Source organism: Oratosquilla oratoria, chromosome 26, assembly GCF_046742065.1.
Source record: "Oratosquilla oratoria isolate Oo_2021 chromosome 26, ASM4674206v1, whole genome shotgun sequence".
Taxonomy (NCBI): Eukaryota; Metazoa; Arthropoda; class Malacostraca; order Stomatopoda; family Squillidae; genus Oratosquilla; species Oratosquilla oratoria.
The window spans coordinates 52,674,143-52,691,540 of NC_134802.1; the positions used below are offsets into that span (position 1 = coordinate 52,674,143).

Sequence of the window (17,398 nt, forward strand, 5' to 3'; positions counted from 1 at the left end):
GATATGATGTATTGATAGAATATATAGTTATAATATAGCGTGTGTTATGATATAGTAATGATATAACTGCTACTTCGAATTTCACTGAATATACCCGTAGCCTCAAGGAGGACGGCAACGGTCCTCAGGCCCTCGCCAAGATCTCCCTGGAAGAAATTGTGGATTCTTTTTTTCTGTCCCATATTAATGTGGGGTCGTTTCTGAGGTTAGGAGAGCAGTCGCCGGTTGTCTGGTGTCTCATGGGTGAAAAGGTGAAAGAGAGAGAGAGAAAGAGGGAGAGTTGATAGAGATACTGGGTGAAAAGGGGGAAGAGATAAAGAGAGAGAGCGAGAGAGAGAAAGCAGAGAGGGATATATATATATATATATATATATATATATATATATATATATATATATATAGAGAGAGAGAGAGAGAGAGAGGGAGAGAGAGAGAGAGGTAAGTACAGTTGATAAAGATACTGGGTGAAAAGGTGGAAGAGAGAGAGAGAGAGGAGAGAGGGAGAGATAGATATATAGAGAAAAGTACAGTTGATAGAGATACTGGGTGAAAAGGTGGAAAAGAGAGAGAGAGAGAGAGAGAGAGGAGAAAGAGGGAGAAAGAGAGAGAGAGAGAGAGAGTGAAGTACAGTTGATAGATGGGAGAGAGAGGGGGGAAAGAGAGAGGAGAGAGGGAGTATATATATATATATATATATATATATATATATATATATATATATATATATATATATATATATATATATGCAAGGTAACCACTTAAGTAAATTAACAATCGGATCAGAGCGCTGAAGATGTAATATACGAAAGCGCTCTGATCCGTTTGTTTATTTTCTTAAGTGGTTACCTTGCATTTATAAAACACACGTTCCTAGTGTTCTTATTGCATATATATATATATATATATATATATATATATATATATATATATAGAGAGAGAGAGAGAGAGAGAGAGAGAGAGAGAGAGAGAGAGAGAGAGTACAGATACTGGGCTCCGCCCGGATACCGAGTGTCTGCCCCTCGGGGCTGCACTTCCAGATGGGGATTGAGAGGTTTCGGAAATGGGCAGGAGGGAGACGAACCTCTCCCACGTCTGTCATTTGTTTCATCAGCCTTACGATGAAAGTGCCAAAGTCATTTTTCCAACTTTTCGGAAAATCGAGAAGAAAATATTCTTCATTTTTCTGTTTCGTAAATGTACGTCACGTTACTCGGTACTTTAGTGTTAACAGACCCAGACACTAGATACCGCAATGGCAATTTTGCCATTAGGAGCAACACGGAATAAAGATTTTATTCAGGGAAAAAATCTAGAAATCGGAGAAAAACGACTCAGGCAATATCTTTGTAAGGGTGACGATAAGAGAGATTATGTAGTTATAATGTGTTGCGTCATAACGACCTTATGGCTTACAGATGTGAGAGCTGAGGAACGTTGCAATACGTGTATGCTCAACCTGTGCCGCCTGTGCGCCCACGCCCACGCCCGCCAGCGCCGCACCGCCCATCACACACTCCTCTCCCTCCAGGTACGGTGACCACCCCTACGGACCCGACGCACACAGATTCTTGTAGATTTTTTTTTTTTTTTTTTTTTTTTAACACAACCTCTTCGGCGTGATATGATTAACCCCTAAGGATAGAATCGCTGGTTATGGGGAAACGAAATGTATAAACACTAATGCAGTTACAGTCACTTGTATAAGTCGAGTAGCACTGTGTAATCAGAACTACAGCTACAAAGCACATCATCCCTCGATTACGGAATTGTTTAAGATATCGAACCAGATGAAAAGGACCTTCTCTCTCTCTCTCTCTCTCTCTCTCTCTCTCTCTCTCTCTCTCTCTCTCTCTCTCTCTCTCTCTGTATGTGTGTGTGTGTTTGTGTGTGTCTCCCACCGTCTCTCTCCTTTTCTCTCTCTTTGTCTCTGTCTCTGTCTTTGTCTCTCTCTCTCCCGATGCCCATCTGCCCGTACCTTCTTCCTGCCCGAGGTTTGACAACAGGAGCACACCTTTAGGTTCCGACTGTACGGTTGGTCGCACAAGTGACGTAACTAGTGTCTGAATGTTTCGGTCAGCATCTCAAAATGCTTTGGTCAGTTTCAAAATCTTTCGGTCAGCCAGCGTCATCGCGCCGGACTTATGAGCGAAGTCATGGTTTCCCTCTTTTATTTTTATGGGAATATAATTTCCTTCACCGTTAGTAAATACTAAATCCATATAAATTGCAAGATGTAATCAACTCCTGACGGAGAATATAATTAAGTTTATACTTCACCCCGATTAAGTGAAGCGGCCTTACTGTGGATGGCCTGTGTCTCGCTGCATTGCCCCTGACCCAGGGCAGTGAGCGGGATACAGGTATGACCCGTCATCCATGAGGAGCTAAGAGGAGAGGGAGGAAAGGGTGGTGGAGGTGGATGGGATTTTTTTTTTTTTTTTTTTATTTGGGAGTGAAGTATCACTCGAGTGGAATGGGTGGGAGTAGGTACGTGCCTTTGAATTGGCTACCCCTCTAATAAGGGGAAAAAGCTCTTGGTACATAGTTACACACTTAAGTTTACAAAAATTGGTGAAAAACACATAGTAAACAAATGTGAAACATTATAAAGACAAAAAGATAAAAATGATAATCCCCTCCTACAAATGTTGCCATAAAATACTACTTACGTTCAGAAAGACTATTTACAATAGAAATATATTTAGATAAATCATTTTATATGTTCTGGCCATGAAGATCAAGAAAGCGAATGTGAAGAATAAGAACAAAAAATAGTTAATAAATTTATCTAGCGGGTAGCTAATGCAGAATGACAAAAATAAGTAAAGAGTTAAATTAACCAATAAAAATTTAGCAATGGCGTCCAACAAGAAACACCTTTACTATAGTACTGTTATCCTTTCCTCGCACCAAACCACGAATACAAGATCAAGAAACTCTCATATGGATTTAGAAGTTACACCGACGGGACTCGAACCTTTGGTTGTGCTAATTGTTATCAGAAGGCAAGGACAGTAACCACCACTCCACGACAATCGTACAAAAGGAATAGACCAATTCTAACGATGAAATTCGCATGGTGTAGTGATATGTAGACTCGTTTTCATCGAGTCTGATCAAGCGAGCCTTTCTCACCTTCTCTTACCATACACCAGGTAGGGCTTATCGCCCTGTCAGCGATGATGTCTCACGAAGTTTCTCCACAAGGTCCTATTATCAGCATACAGCTGCTCTCTCTCTCTCTCTCTCTCTCTCTCTCTCTCTCTCTCTCTCTCTCTCTCTCTCTCTCTCTCTCTCTCTCTCTCTCGTCTGACACCTCGCCATCTCTTCCTGGGTCTTCCTGGTTGTCGCTGTCCTCGTGGCTGCCACCGATAGAATTTAACTGGATACAGTCGTTCATTCATCCTCATGACGTGGCCAAACCATCTTTCTGCCTATTCTTATATCCAGACGATCTGGCATTAACACCGCAGCCCCAAGGCTTCCGCCAACAAGCAGCACATCTCTGAGAAATTGGGGGGAAGAGTTGACACAAAGTAGAAAGTCAATTTTTTTTCGAAAAGATTCGAGATCTTTGCTTACCCGAGCCAACCACGAGCCCGTTCCGTTTACCCTGGTCTCTCCTGCAGAAGAACCCCGGCCCTCAGTTAACCGGCAACGGCGTTTTTCATCAATCTAATCCTGAAATGGAAATGATCCAGAACGCATTGTTGCTTCTCATGTTTCATTCTCTTCCTCTTCTTCCTCTTCCTCTTCCTTCTCTTTTATCTATCATTTCTTATAACTGCTCTTCACTGTCTTCCTCCACCTGCTCCTTCCTCTTCATCTGTTCCGCTTCCTCCTCCATCCACCTCCTCCTCTTCCTCCTCTTCCTCCTCTTCCTCCTATTCCTCCTCTTCCTCCTATTCCTCCTCTTCCTCCTACTTACACCCCTCTTCACCTCCACCACTTCCCTCTCCACCTCCTTCTCTTCCTCCTCCTCCTCCTCCTCCTCCTCTTCCTCCTACTTACACTGTCTTCACCACCCCTCCTCCACCACTACCTTCTCCACCTCTTCTTCCTCCATCCAGCTCCTCCACCTCCTCCTCCTCCTCCATCTCCTCCTCCTTACACTCCTCTTCACCACCCCTCCTCCACCACTGCCTTCTCCACCTCCTCTTCTTCCTCCATCCAGCTCCTCCTCCTCCTCCTCTCTCCGGGCTGCGCGTCCCCTTCTGCTAACTACTTCCCAATTTGCATCTGGAACCTTCTGGGCCCATTTGCCTTTCGACCGTCGCGCCGTTTTCTTTTTGTGTCGCCCGAGGGACATCATCTCCCCGTTTTCTAACAGGCACAGCCGAACTATCAATCACCCTTCAGGAACGATTGTGACGCACTTAACTCATTTAATTCTGGTTAATATCAGAGGATAGTGTGTGTGTGTGCGTGTATGTGTGTGTGTATTCACCATGGTCTTAGATCACGTGTTGGACTCGTGACCGACAGCTATTTCCCTCCCGGAAGGGAGCTCTGAGTTCATATATGACCGATCTATGGGTACTGCTGTGACCTTACACGCACACACACACACACACACACACACACACACACACACACACACACACACACACACACACACGCACACACAACTCCCCGCCCACGAGAGTTGGAGTAACGACTCGCAGCGCAGCGATACTGAAATAATTTCAGCCCTGGGCGGGATTAGAACTCGGACCGCCGTAGTGGCGTGTGTGTACGTGTGTACATGTACGTGAATTACCTTCATGTACACATGTTTGTGTACACGCATAGAAAGTCAAGCCAGTGATAGGATGAGAAGGAGGAGGTGGATAAGTGAATGGAAATTGAGATGGAAAAAAGGGGGAGGGGAAACGAGGGGAACAGCGAGGGGAGGCCAACACAGAGCAATAAACCCGAGGACAACAACGTCGAACAGGTGTGTATATGCAACAAAGAACGGATATGTGTGTGTGTGCGTGTGTATACATATATAATGTATATGTGTACATATATACATGTATACATATATGTGTGTGTGTGGATAATGTATATGTGTACATATATGTATATATATATAAATATATATATATATATATATATATATATATATATATACATACATACATACATAATATACATCTCTTCAGTAGATACAAAAATGGAATAGTGAGTTCTACATAAGTAGCACCATTGCCATGACAAAGGGTGCTACTTATGTCCACATCTTGATCGCCTCGATCGCCTCTCCCCTCCTCCTCCTCCTCCTCCCCGTTCCCCCTCCTATTCCCCTCCCCCTCCTCCTCCCCTACCCCTCCCCTTGGCTCTACTTTTTTATTTGAACTGAAATCATTTGTGTATCATGACAAGCGTTATTTTTTCGGTGAGTATTTATTATTCATACAATAAGGTTTAGGCTATAGAAAATTATGTAGCACTCACCGTTCCATTTTTGTATCTACTGAAGAGGATTGCAGTTTGCAATCGAAATATATAGATTCCCTGTCCCTAGTCTTTTTTACTCCAACAGGGGTTTTCATGTGATTGACAAATGTGTGATTACATTTTTCACCTGTAACATATATATATATATATATATATATATATATATATATATATATATATATATATATACATATATATATACATACATGATACAAAGACACTCACAACGAGAATTGAGAAATAAGCTACTTTACGAGTATAAATACAAGTAAGTCATGTTAACAATAACCACAAGTAATGACAACATCATAGGCCCCTTAGATATTTAAGGGGTCTATGGACAACATTCGGATTCACGAAGAACGTTTTTGGAGTATCAGCGTATTAAGACGGTTACGAAATAAAACCAACACAGCTACCCAGCATCTTACCTAAAACCTTTTGGACACCCAAGAGGTTTCCCACGACGTAATAGAATCGCCAGACGGCAGCCAGAGTAAATTATATAAAGAATATGACGAGTTGCGTCTCCAATGCTGAGACTGGAGAAAACGAGTTTGCCGCGTTTGAATAAAACCGTACCGTACGACAGGCAACGGTTTTCGTTTATCTTATTTTACTTTTCATCATTCTATATTATTTAACATATATTTAATATTATTCTTATTTATAATAATTTGAATTATATTATTTATTTAGTTTATTTTATTTATTCGTTCCCACATCAAACCCCTGATGTCGACAGTATTCTAAGGTACCCCAACCTCTCACAATGTAACTCAGAGACGAAGACTGTCATTCTCCTACATAGGCACATTTGCTCCCAATGCTTCGATTGTTAAACAAGAATAAATAATTAAGTTAGTAATGATAATGTTAATAATAACTAACAACAATAATAAAAATTATGATAGTGGTAGCAATAGTAATGGTACATAATAATACTGATAATAATGATAATAATTATGATAATGATAGTAACACTAATAATAACAGTAACGATAACAATAGTAATACTATTAAGAGCAATAACGATACCAATTTAAATTAACAATAACAAACAACTAGATCAATTTACAAAGAGTAAAATAAATAGATAAAAAAATGTCGACGACTACACGACTCCAAACACCCCCCCCAAAAAAAAAAAAAAAAAAAAAAAAAAACTTCTCATCCCCGGTACTTCCTCCGACAGGAAGCCCGGGCCTTGGGCATTCGGGAGGTGCCCCGGACGCTTCTGTGCTCGAGCCACGGCGACGGAGAGGTCAACTGGTGGTGTCAGACGTGTGACGAGCCTCTTTGCTCCATCTGCCTCGCTTCCAGCCACCGCCATCACCACTCGGCCCCAGTTCACGTCCAGGCGCCCACGGCCAGGGCCAACCTCCAGCACCTCCTCCAGGCTTCCTCCTCCAGGTGAGTCAGGTCTTCTTCCTCGAGAAGGGACCTCTTCACTCTCCTCCTCCAGTTGGGTCCAGTCCTTCTTTAGGCAGGTCCTCACTTTCCCCCAAGTGGGACTTCTCTTATTGTCTTTCTATTTCTCCTCCTCTTCCTCCTGCTCCTCCTTCTCCTTCTCTTCCTCCTTCTCTTTCTCCTCCTCCTCCTCCTCCTCCTCCTCTTTCTCCTCCTCCTCCTCCTCTTTCTCCTCCCCTCTCCTCCTCCTCCTCTTTCTCCTCCCCTCTCCTCCTCCTCCTCTTTCTCCTCCCCTCTCCTCCTCCTCCTCTTTTTCCTCTTCCACCTCCTCGTCCTCTTCAACAACCTCCTCTTCAACCTCCTCATAACGATCATTCCCCTAAAGCACAGCTCACACGAGGAAAGTTCCGGCATCAAATTCCCGTTTTCTCGGCGTGAACCGCGCATAAGACGACCCCGCTTTCTTCCCTTGCAGGGTCTGCGAACTCCTGCAGGCGGTGGAGGGTCTCAGCGGCGCCTCCTCGCGGCTGCAGCTGAGGGCGCACGCCGTCAGCGACCACGTCAACCGCTTCATCGACGACTACATAGAGGCCATCGAGGAACACCGGCAAGCTCTACTTCGGCAGGTGAGCCTCGATCTCTCGAACTTGTGTCATGTCAGGTCATCTTGTTTTGATTTTACTTTAGGCGACTGCGCTACTTTAGTTTGTTCCGTATTGTTTCGTGTGATCACTTTTTATTTATTTATTTATTTATAGATTTGTCTCGTTCTGTTTCGAATCACTGGATGAAGAGGCAATATCAGTAGGATTCTCTCTCTCTCTCTCTCTCTCTTTTTTTTTTTTTTTTTTCCAGGTTCAAATGGTGTCTGTAGTGGTTGGTTACATCATACTGATCCGTGCGTTATGACAAGACTTTTTTGACATCCCCCAAAGTATTCTCAGAATATATGTATATTTTTTACTGCTACCAAAGTCTTTTGACAAGATATTTTTGGTCACTGGTTGCTCACATTCTACTCCCCTCTTGCGAATGCGCGCGCAGGTCCGACGCGCATGCGACGGAGCCCAGCGCGGGTTGGTTGCTGAAAGCCAACGCGCAGGACAAACCGCAGCGTGGCTGCGGCAGGGCGCGGACTTGGCGCAGGACCTCCTGCGGCAGGGCGGCGATGCGGAGACGTTGTCCCTCGCCCCTATCATCGTCAACAGACTCCAGGTAAGAAGATGTCGGACCTGGGGACGGGTGGGCAAGAAGGGCCTTAGCTTCATGATGTCCTGAATATTGCATAAATCTGCTATGCAGTTTAATTGTATCTTAAATACAAAAAGTTGCGCTCAACTTATATATCTCTTGATGGCGCAATCGTTTAAGTCACTAACACTTGTCACGTGCTAGCCCCGGTTCGAGTCCTTGGCCGTACCACGTTTCAATTTCTGCATGTTGGCCTCCTCGAGTCTCGATGTTGATGGCTCAGAATTAAAGTGTATTGTGGTTGATAAAAATGTATTTGAGTACTTAATTTGCAAGATATAATAACATCACTCCATCCTCACTGCAAGTGGGCAGACCTATTCTTGTATAGACATTTCTCTTCCATGAGCATCTTGAAGTGTGTCATTTCAGACTGACATTATTTAAAATAAATAAATAAATAAAAATAATGCTTCTTCTGACGCAGGCACTGCTGGAGACGCCCGCTCCTGACGGGGCGGACCGTTGGGGCCATCTGGAGCTGCTCGAGAACCACAGGGCGGGTGTTGTTCGAGGGCACATGCTCACGGGCGTGCTGGCCGATACGCCCGCGCACCCAGCCCGTTGTCAGCTCAAAGCTAGTAAGCCCAAGATGTTAATTTTCGAAACGACATTTCACGGGTCTTCTACTATCGTCCTATTCTTGTCATGTTTTCCCTCCCTTTAATCATTATGTACTATATACAACAAACGATAACAACAATAATAACAACAACAACAATTATGATCATAGGAAAAGAATAATGGTTGTTTCTTTACATGATATTTGAGTTCGTGTAATTCATGTGTTTGTGTCTTGCGATGCAGGTTGCGACCTGGCGCGGGTGCTGGCGGGCTCCCGGGCAGAAGTGTTGGTCCTGGCTCGAGATCGCCAGGGGCACGCCATCCCACACGGCGGAGAACGCCTCCAGGCTCAGGTCGTGGCCCACCACCTCGCGTATGTACCCAGAGGAACTCCTCCTCTTGTTCCCTCAGCCGCCTCTCCCCTCCTTCGGGAATCCCAGTGGAGTGCAACATTAGACATAGTGTCTTATTTTTCTTCTTCTGCCTCGTCTTCTTCTTTTTTTTTTTTTTTCTTCTTCTGCTGCATCTTCTTCTTCTTTTATTTTATTTTTTTCTCCTTATTGTTCTTCTTCTTCTTTTATTTTTTCTTTCTTTTCTTCTTCTTCTTCTTCTTCTTAATTTTTCTTTCTTTTCTTTACTTCTTTCTTTTTCTTCTTATTCTTATTCTCCTTCCTTCTTCTTCTTCGTCTTTTCTTCTTCGTCTTCATCTTCTTCATTCATTCATTCATTCATTCATTTTTATCTGGGACTGTTGACATATACTTTGGGACCGCAAGTCCCGTGCAAGAAGAACCGAGACAGATTGACAGGTTTCTCCTCCTCTTCCTCCTCCTGCAGATGCGAGTGCGAAGTGCGAGATCGAGAAGACGGCTCCTACTTGGTGTCTTTCACGCCCACGCTCGCGGCGCCGGTCCCCACGCCCGCAACCTCCTCCACGCCGCCCACCACCGCCTTTCTTCACGTCACGCTGCGAGGTGTTCACGTGCAGGTGAGTCAGGAGAGCCAGACAGACGCTGACGAAGAACGGAGGAGGAACAGAGCATTATTATTATTAGGTCTTCATTGGAGACCTTCTCTCTCTCTCTCTCTCTCTCTCTCTCTCTCTCTCTCTCTCTCTCTCTCTCTCTCTCTCTCTCTCTCTCTCTCTCTCTCTCTCTCTCTCTCTCTCTCTCTCTCTCTCTCTCTCTCTCTCTCTCTCTCTCTCTCTCTCTCTCTCTCTCTCTCTCTCTCTCTCTCTCTCTCTCTCTCTCTCTCTCTCTCTCTCTCTCTCTCTCTCTCTCTCTCTCTCTCTCTCTCTCTCTCTCTGTCTGTCTGTCTGTCTGTCTATCCATCCATCCATCCATCCATCTACAGTATATCTCCTCTCTCTCTCCTGCCATCTCTTCTTTATTCATTTCAATCACATTTCCTTGTATGTTCCTTCTTCTCAGGTAAGTGTAAAGAAGCTAGAACATGTGGTTGTATGTGAATGTATGTGTGTGTGTGTATATACATATATATATCTATATATATATATATATATATATATATATATATATATATATATATATATATATATATATATATATATATATATATATATATATATTCAGCAGCTCAACAACATTGGTCTTTTCTTTGCAGGGAAGCCCATTGGCTTTCACGGTAGTGGAACCCCGCCGTTCAAAGAGCCACAACCAGAGTCCCCGTCCCGCAGGGGGACCAGGAGGGGGATCGGCACCGACACCGACCCCGGCGCCGGCAGGGACCGGGACACCAACGCCCACGGGGCTAGGAGTCAGTGGTATCGGTGGAAGGCATGGGCGCGCCCACACGGGCGTGTACCACTGTTGCACATTCTGCTCCACCGCAGGGGATAAGGCGGTCACGTGTGCCTGTGGAGGGACCATGCCAGGTAAGGAGTGGGGAGGAAGAGGAGGAGGAGGAGGAGGAAGTGCCACATCATGAGCAGGTGTCGTTAGGTGACACCTTAGGGCAGCGTTTCTCAACTTTTTTACCCTTGCGTAACCTTCAGAATAAATTGCATTTCTCAAGGAACCCCTGTGAAAAAAATATATATATATACCATATCTTCCTCATTTTATTTTTCTATATTACATTATTACAATACCAAGAATATGGCGTGTGTGTTTAATTATATTATGTATCTGAAATTAGATAAAAAATGAAAAGTGCATTAGCTTATCTCACTTGTTCTCGCGGAACCCTTAGGGACCTTTTGCAGAACCTTAGGGTTCCAGGGAACACCTGGTTGAGAAACGCTGCCCTAGGGAGATAATGTCACTTTATAAGCTGACAGTATGTTATGGGAAAGTGATGTCACAGTCTGAAGTGATGGCATGTTTTGGAGGTCACATCACGTTATGGGGAGGTGATGGTATGATGTGGTGACGTCAGAGTATGGGTAGGTGACTGTACATCATGTAAGTGACAAAATGTGATTTGATGTTGTGTTATGGTTAGGTGAAGTCACACATGATGGTGTCATGTTGTGTGGGTGATGGAACGTTAAGGAGAGACGTGAAATCATGTCATGTGAGTGACGTCACATCATGAGATGACATTTCATGGGGAAATAATATTCTGGGTAAGAGACATCATTTTATAAACAATTTACCTCACTTCATGGAGCAAGTGACGTCATATGACATCAGATGACGTCACATGTCATGAAGAGATAAGGTTATGGAAATGTTAGGAAGTTGTTAGGATGGTGGGGAGAATGAGAATGTCAGAAAAACAGGAATAAATGCCTCATTATGTTTTCTTTCTCTTTCTTTTCTGTGTCATGTTTACAGACAAGATTTCGCTCTATGGTTGATAAGCTATTATTGTAGTATTTTATATTATGCAAAAGTTTTAATTGGTTCATCAATTCTTGATGGCCAATGCATCACACAGTATGAAGCTGACTTACTTATCCCAAAAACTGAATTCCTCCAAATAAGTATTCAATAACATAGGCAAAAAAAGTAAATAAGTAAATAAAAATTAATAATGGTATTAATGATAATAATATCGATTTATGATAATTACAGTAATGAATGAATTGATTGAATTCAAGAATGAGGAAAACAGAAATGGATTGAGTGATCTTGAGTGGAAGGTGAATAGATGGGATGAAGGGGGTCATTGAATGGAAGAGGAATGCCTGTTGAGCAAAAAAGAGAGTGGAAAAGATAGTAGTGAATGGAGAATGGTTGTAAAAGGATGATGGGAATAATGTAACCTGAAGGGATGTTCTTGTCTGCTCCATAAATTTCTGAAATGTGTGAGGGATTGTGGGGTTGCCATGTAATGAAGCTGTGGGGGTTAACCAACTCTTGCTATGGGTCCCTCAAGTAGAAGTGTTGTGTCTTACCACACCGCTAGTGACCCAAGCAGTGTGCCAGGGATAGGGATAACCCCTAATCCACAAGGAGCTAAGATAGGAGAGATAATAGATAAGTTTTGGATAGGTGTTGTTGGGTGCATGCTTTGACTTGGCCACACCCCTTATAAGGGGGAAAATATCTAATGGTATACTACTGATCAAAAATGTAGTACCACATTTGTTGATCACGTGAAAACCACAGTTGGAGCAAAAAAAACTGGAGACAGGGAATCTACTGAAGAGGATTGTAGTTTGCAATCGAAATATATAGATTCCCTGACTCCAGTCTCTTTTGCTCCAACTGTGGTTTACCTAATGGTATATTTACTCATGTATAATATTGCGTCTTGTCTACCCTCCTTCCCAGGTGGTTACAGGGGCTGTGGACACAACCACACTGGACACCCAGGGCACAAACACTGGTCTTGCTGTGCCCAGCCCCTCCAGACGGACCCATGCACCCGCCCTGCCTCTTCGTACTACCAAGTCACCCTCTGAGAGAAGAACATTGGTTCACCCCAGCAGTGTGGATTGAAAGCAGCATGAAGCCAACAGGAAAGAGACCAAAGTCACCACAGTCATGTACTCAAATCCTTCATTAAGTGCCCCAAGACTTCCGTTCAGTTAGACAAGAACAATTTGGTGTGTGACGTGCATTTCGGCTGTATATATGTGACCCACTTTACCTTGAGTCTACTCCCACCCTAACTGAATAAGATCATCTGGCACTAGCACAAACAACATCTGTAACTCATATCATTGTCCTGAAGAGGTTAAGGGTGCCAAATATATAGTTACTTTAAGTTTGTGTGCGTGAGTGTGTGTGTGTGTGTGTGTGCGTGATCACACATACAGTTGATGTGATCACTTCCCCAGACCCGTGCAACATTGAAGAAAAAAGAATCCTGTAACTGGAAAATTTTGCAAGGTATGAAACTTTACCGCTCATGAAAACCTCAAGAAGTACCGCATCTAAAGATCCTCCCAGGCACAGCTAGGAACAAAACCCCCCACTCATCACAGAATGTTAAGACTTGCCCCCCCAACATCATGTGCTGTGTTACATTGTGTTGAGTTACATCATGTTGTGTTGAAATTATTTCAACCATGACTTCAACCATTTTAGTGATTAAAATCAGCAACGACTGCAACTGCACTGTAGGAGAGAGGCCAAACGCAGAGTATGGGATCCAATATATTTGACATTTCGCCCAGCAGGGCGTTATTTCTGAAGAAGCCCTGCTGGGCGAAACGTCAAATATATTGGATCCCATACTCTGCGTTTGGCCTCTCTCCTACATTTTAGTGATGTTGTTGTACCAAAGGCTAGAGGGCATCTCACCATACTGAAGGGTTCCGTTTCTATCCCCTTTCTTGATTTTAGTCCCATTAATTCCTGATTGATTGATTGAATTCCTGTTACTTTATTGCAATTAAAGGGTCTTTTCCACTGTATTGAAAGGATTAAACTTTTATTAAAAAGGGTGTCCAGTAGCTCATACAGCCAAACATAGCACAGGATGCTATTTATGCACAATCAAAATCCACTTTCTGGGCAGTGAGCTTCCTTCCCCAGCCACGTATTGAACTAATCTGTTAACGCACCAAAGATAAATGAAAATATGATGCCAGATTGTGGGTATATTCCTTGGGGTGTGAAGAATATGCTCTCAGAGACAAAAGAAATCATCCAGAAACTGCCACGATTTAGGACTAAACTTGTACCATCCCTTAAATAAGGAGACAAACATCATTTTCTATTCCAAGATTAATGGCAGGTTATTTGACTCGTATCAATTCTCCCTAATTGGGGTACACTGAAAGATGTAAGGAATGACAAAAATCAGAAAACTTAAATTGTCTAGAAACATAAGACACAAAGAAAGAACACAAGATCTGTTTGAAATGACAAAAAGTCTTCCTAATCATATTGTCAAGTGAATACAACACCTGATGCCCCTCGGTAACCCAAACCATCTGTGTACACACATTCTGAACTGGGGCACTGTACATGCAATTAGACCTTGTAAGGACAAATTATTGTTTCAAAATAGACATCTGTTATAGATATCATGTGTGCTATAGATACCATGATGGCCGCCTTCGATCACTTATAGATATTATATATATATATATGTTTAAATAAAATGCATACACATATACCAATGCAATCACCAAAATATTAGTGAGTGTATATAAGAATATAAATACATATATATGTACAGTATATATATGTATATATATATATATATATATATATATATATATATATATATATATATATATATATATAATATGTGCATATGTGCATGCATGCATACATACATGCATATATATACATAATACATGCATACACATACATATCTAGGTGCATGTTTATATGCTGATATTGGTATAAAAATTATACATAATGTAAACGCTCGTTGCATATCTGTGTACATAACGCTGTTTGGTCTAACTGTGATAAGGTAAACATGGAGTCATGCTATGCAGGGCTCCCTCTTCCTCCTCTTCCTCCTCTTCCCCCTCCCGAAGAAGATCAGGTACTGCACCTTCATTTAAATCAGTGGTTCTTGGCCCTTCCATCTTGATCTCAACCCCCTCAAGGTCCACGAGAATGCTCAAGGACACTGTTTATGTAATTCTGTCTCCCAGAGACCTTATCAGTGAATGAAATTATATGAAATAAGAAATCCTGGGGAACTTCTTTAATAACCTATACTCCAGATCCCAAGAACCTCTACTGGTTTAGATAGACCAGTATGAAATAGAGGTATAATGATGTAGGTTAGTTGCCTAATACGATCATGTTGAACTTTGTACATATTGTAAAATGTTATTCATTTAAGAGTCCTCTTATATCAATCACAAATATGTAATGGCATAAGGGTCAGTGGCTTATGATAGGAGGCGCTTCCTTCGATGAAAGCCATCAACTCTTTGTGTTTGGATGAAAGCATTTTCCTCCTCTTTCTTGATGAATGGACCATGGCTAATGTTATTTCCTGTGTGATCACTTTGCAGATTTGATTCTTACCAGCAACATGTGATTTAGCCTCAAAGGGGCCCCAGGAACTGAGTGAGCCAATTTATGTTTTGTCTCAATTGGTCTGAGAGTGTATAAATAAATAAAAAAAGACGACATTCCATTCTGTTCTTGGGCACCTTACTATCTAAAAAGAAATAAGGCTCTTTCCATTCAGCAGAATGAGATCTGGAAAGTAATTATCAGTTTTTGACGGGGTTAGGGCTCATGTAACAGTGGCCCAATTTCCTCTCCACATCACAGTTCCCTTTATCTGACAGTTATGGACATGGAAACTAGTTGCACATTTCCGCCAATAGAGGGCATGCTGAAGTCGTCACTGATTTTACAGGGGCGTGTGCATTTATTTTTATCTAGTAACTTTATCACTGTTATCGTTATTACCGTTATCATCATCATCGTCATTATCATTATTGTTGTTATTATTATTATTCATAAGTTAATCTATGAGAAGATTACGGCTTACCAGATGAAGTATAAAATGTACTTCTAAGCCGTTATGACGTCATACTGCATTTGAACTGATCCTTTCCTTGTTTGATTTCGACGTCCCATCAGAGTCATGTGGAAGGAAGGGGATTTTCCGAGTTCGAATCCCGACCAGGGCTGAAAGAATTAATTTCAATATCGCTGCGTTGCGAGTCGTTACTCCAACTCGTGGGCGGGGAGTTGGGTGTGTGTGTGTGCTTGTAAGTTCACAGTATAACCCATAGATCAGTCATATATGAGCTCTGAGCTCTCATCCGGGAGGGTAATAGCTCTCGATCACGAGTCCAACACGTGATCCAAGAACATAGTGAATCACACACACATCGTACACGGGTGGCCAATCCCAATTTTCCTTAAAGGACACTATATATATATATATATACTGTATATATATATATATATATATATATATATATATATATATATATATATATATATACACAGACTGATCACGGCCTCACCACATGAGGTGGGACTTATTATTGTTATTATTATTATTATCATTATTATTATTATTATTTCATATGTAAATATTATTGTTTATGGTAACGTAAATTTTCACATTCTTATTTATTTAATTTATTTGTTTTGTTTTGTTTATTGCCTCACCCTAAGAAAGGAGGACAAATCTACGTTCGGCGTGAAATTGCGCTAGATAGGGAAAAAGGTGCTTAACAGAACTATCCGACCACCCAACGTGCGCGCGCTTGTATATGTCAATAACATTTGTTGGTTTTACGTAGTTCGTCATGAATAAACAACATTGCAACTATTTACATGAACGTTAATACATGACTCGACAGTGCAGTGGTACTGCTTTCGACTAGTAATTCAGCTCTCCAATCCTGGTGGAAAGGAGTTTTGTGTGTGTGTAAAGTCGCATTACCCATATATCGGGTCATATACTCGTATGAGCTCTGAGTTCTCATCCGTAAGGGTAATAACTGTCGATCATAAGTACAACACGTGGTCTAAGACCCTAGCGAATCACACCCGTTGCTGCATTATTAATTATGACGAAGTGCGTAAGGATAGCAGATGTTGGCGAAAAAATAACATGCTAACAGATCTGTGGCCTCTACGTTGATGTCAAATATCATCTGCCCTGATGCACGTATCCGCCACAAGCAGCCCTCCTCCCACATCCAACCCAATATATTGCCATGGCCAGCCCCCTGCTACATACCATAGACAGCCTCCCTGCTACCTAGCATTGTCATCGTCATAATTTCATTTTTATTCTGCTACATCCCAGTTGCCATCGCTTGCCATCACAGTAGCCAATCATTGCCATGCCATGCTTAGGGTCGCCTGTAAATGCCACAGCTCACTACACGCTTTCCGTTACGTTTTGCTTGAACGCCTACTAACGCTCAGGGTTGCCAACGTGTCCTAACCAGAAGTACCAATTGCCAACCTTTCCCAGACAAGATATTTAATAATATTTAGGAGTATGAGGACCCTTGACGAAAAGCGGTTACAAAACAAACTTGACTGTCAACAACTTCACCGACTGTAATCGTAGTATTTTAAGATGGTTTCCACAGTCTACTTAACATGTTCAGTCACGACACTACAAAAATTAATAAAGAGATAAAAAGGTAAAGTTTCTTCCCACTAAACGTTGGTAAGCCTGTGTATTTATAGTCGTTCAGTCGAACCCATGGACTGAAAAACAGTCACCAGACATATGTATAGCAGGTTTCGAGTTTGACAAAGAATCAATGACTACGTAATGTGATATGTACTGATATTATATAATAAAAAACATGGGAAGCATCAAATGAGTGTAGTTTTTTCCCTCCCCCACCTAAATTTCCCAA

At 42.2% G+C, this 17,398-nt stretch overlaps 1 protein-coding gene across 2 annotated transcripts in view; it reads left to right on the plus strand.

Moving 5' to 3' along the window:
* LOC143039582 (uncharacterized) overlaps positions 1-15,958 on the plus strand; it is a 226,656-nt gene extending 210,698 nt beyond the window's left edge. For both annotated transcript variants that reach the window (XM_076209811.1, XM_076209812.1), the window contains exons 7-15: positions 1,416-1,528; positions 6,638-6,855; positions 7,328-7,478; positions 7,897-8,067; positions 8,531-8,684; positions 8,911-9,040; positions 9,505-9,655; positions 10,291-10,561; positions 12,408-15,958. In XM_076209811.1, coding sequence (XP_076065926.1) covers positions 1,416-1,528; positions 6,638-6,855; positions 7,328-7,478; positions 7,897-8,067; positions 8,531-8,684; positions 8,911-9,040; positions 9,505-9,655; positions 10,291-10,561; positions 12,408-12,538 — 1,490 coding nt within the window. In that variant the 3' untranslated portion in view covers positions 12,539-15,958. The remainder of the gene's footprint in view (positions 1-1,415; positions 1,529-6,637; positions 6,856-7,327; positions 7,479-7,896; positions 8,068-8,530; positions 8,685-8,910; positions 9,041-9,504; positions 9,656-10,290; positions 10,562-12,407) is intronic.
* Positions 15,959-17,398: the final 1,440 nt, after the last annotated feature.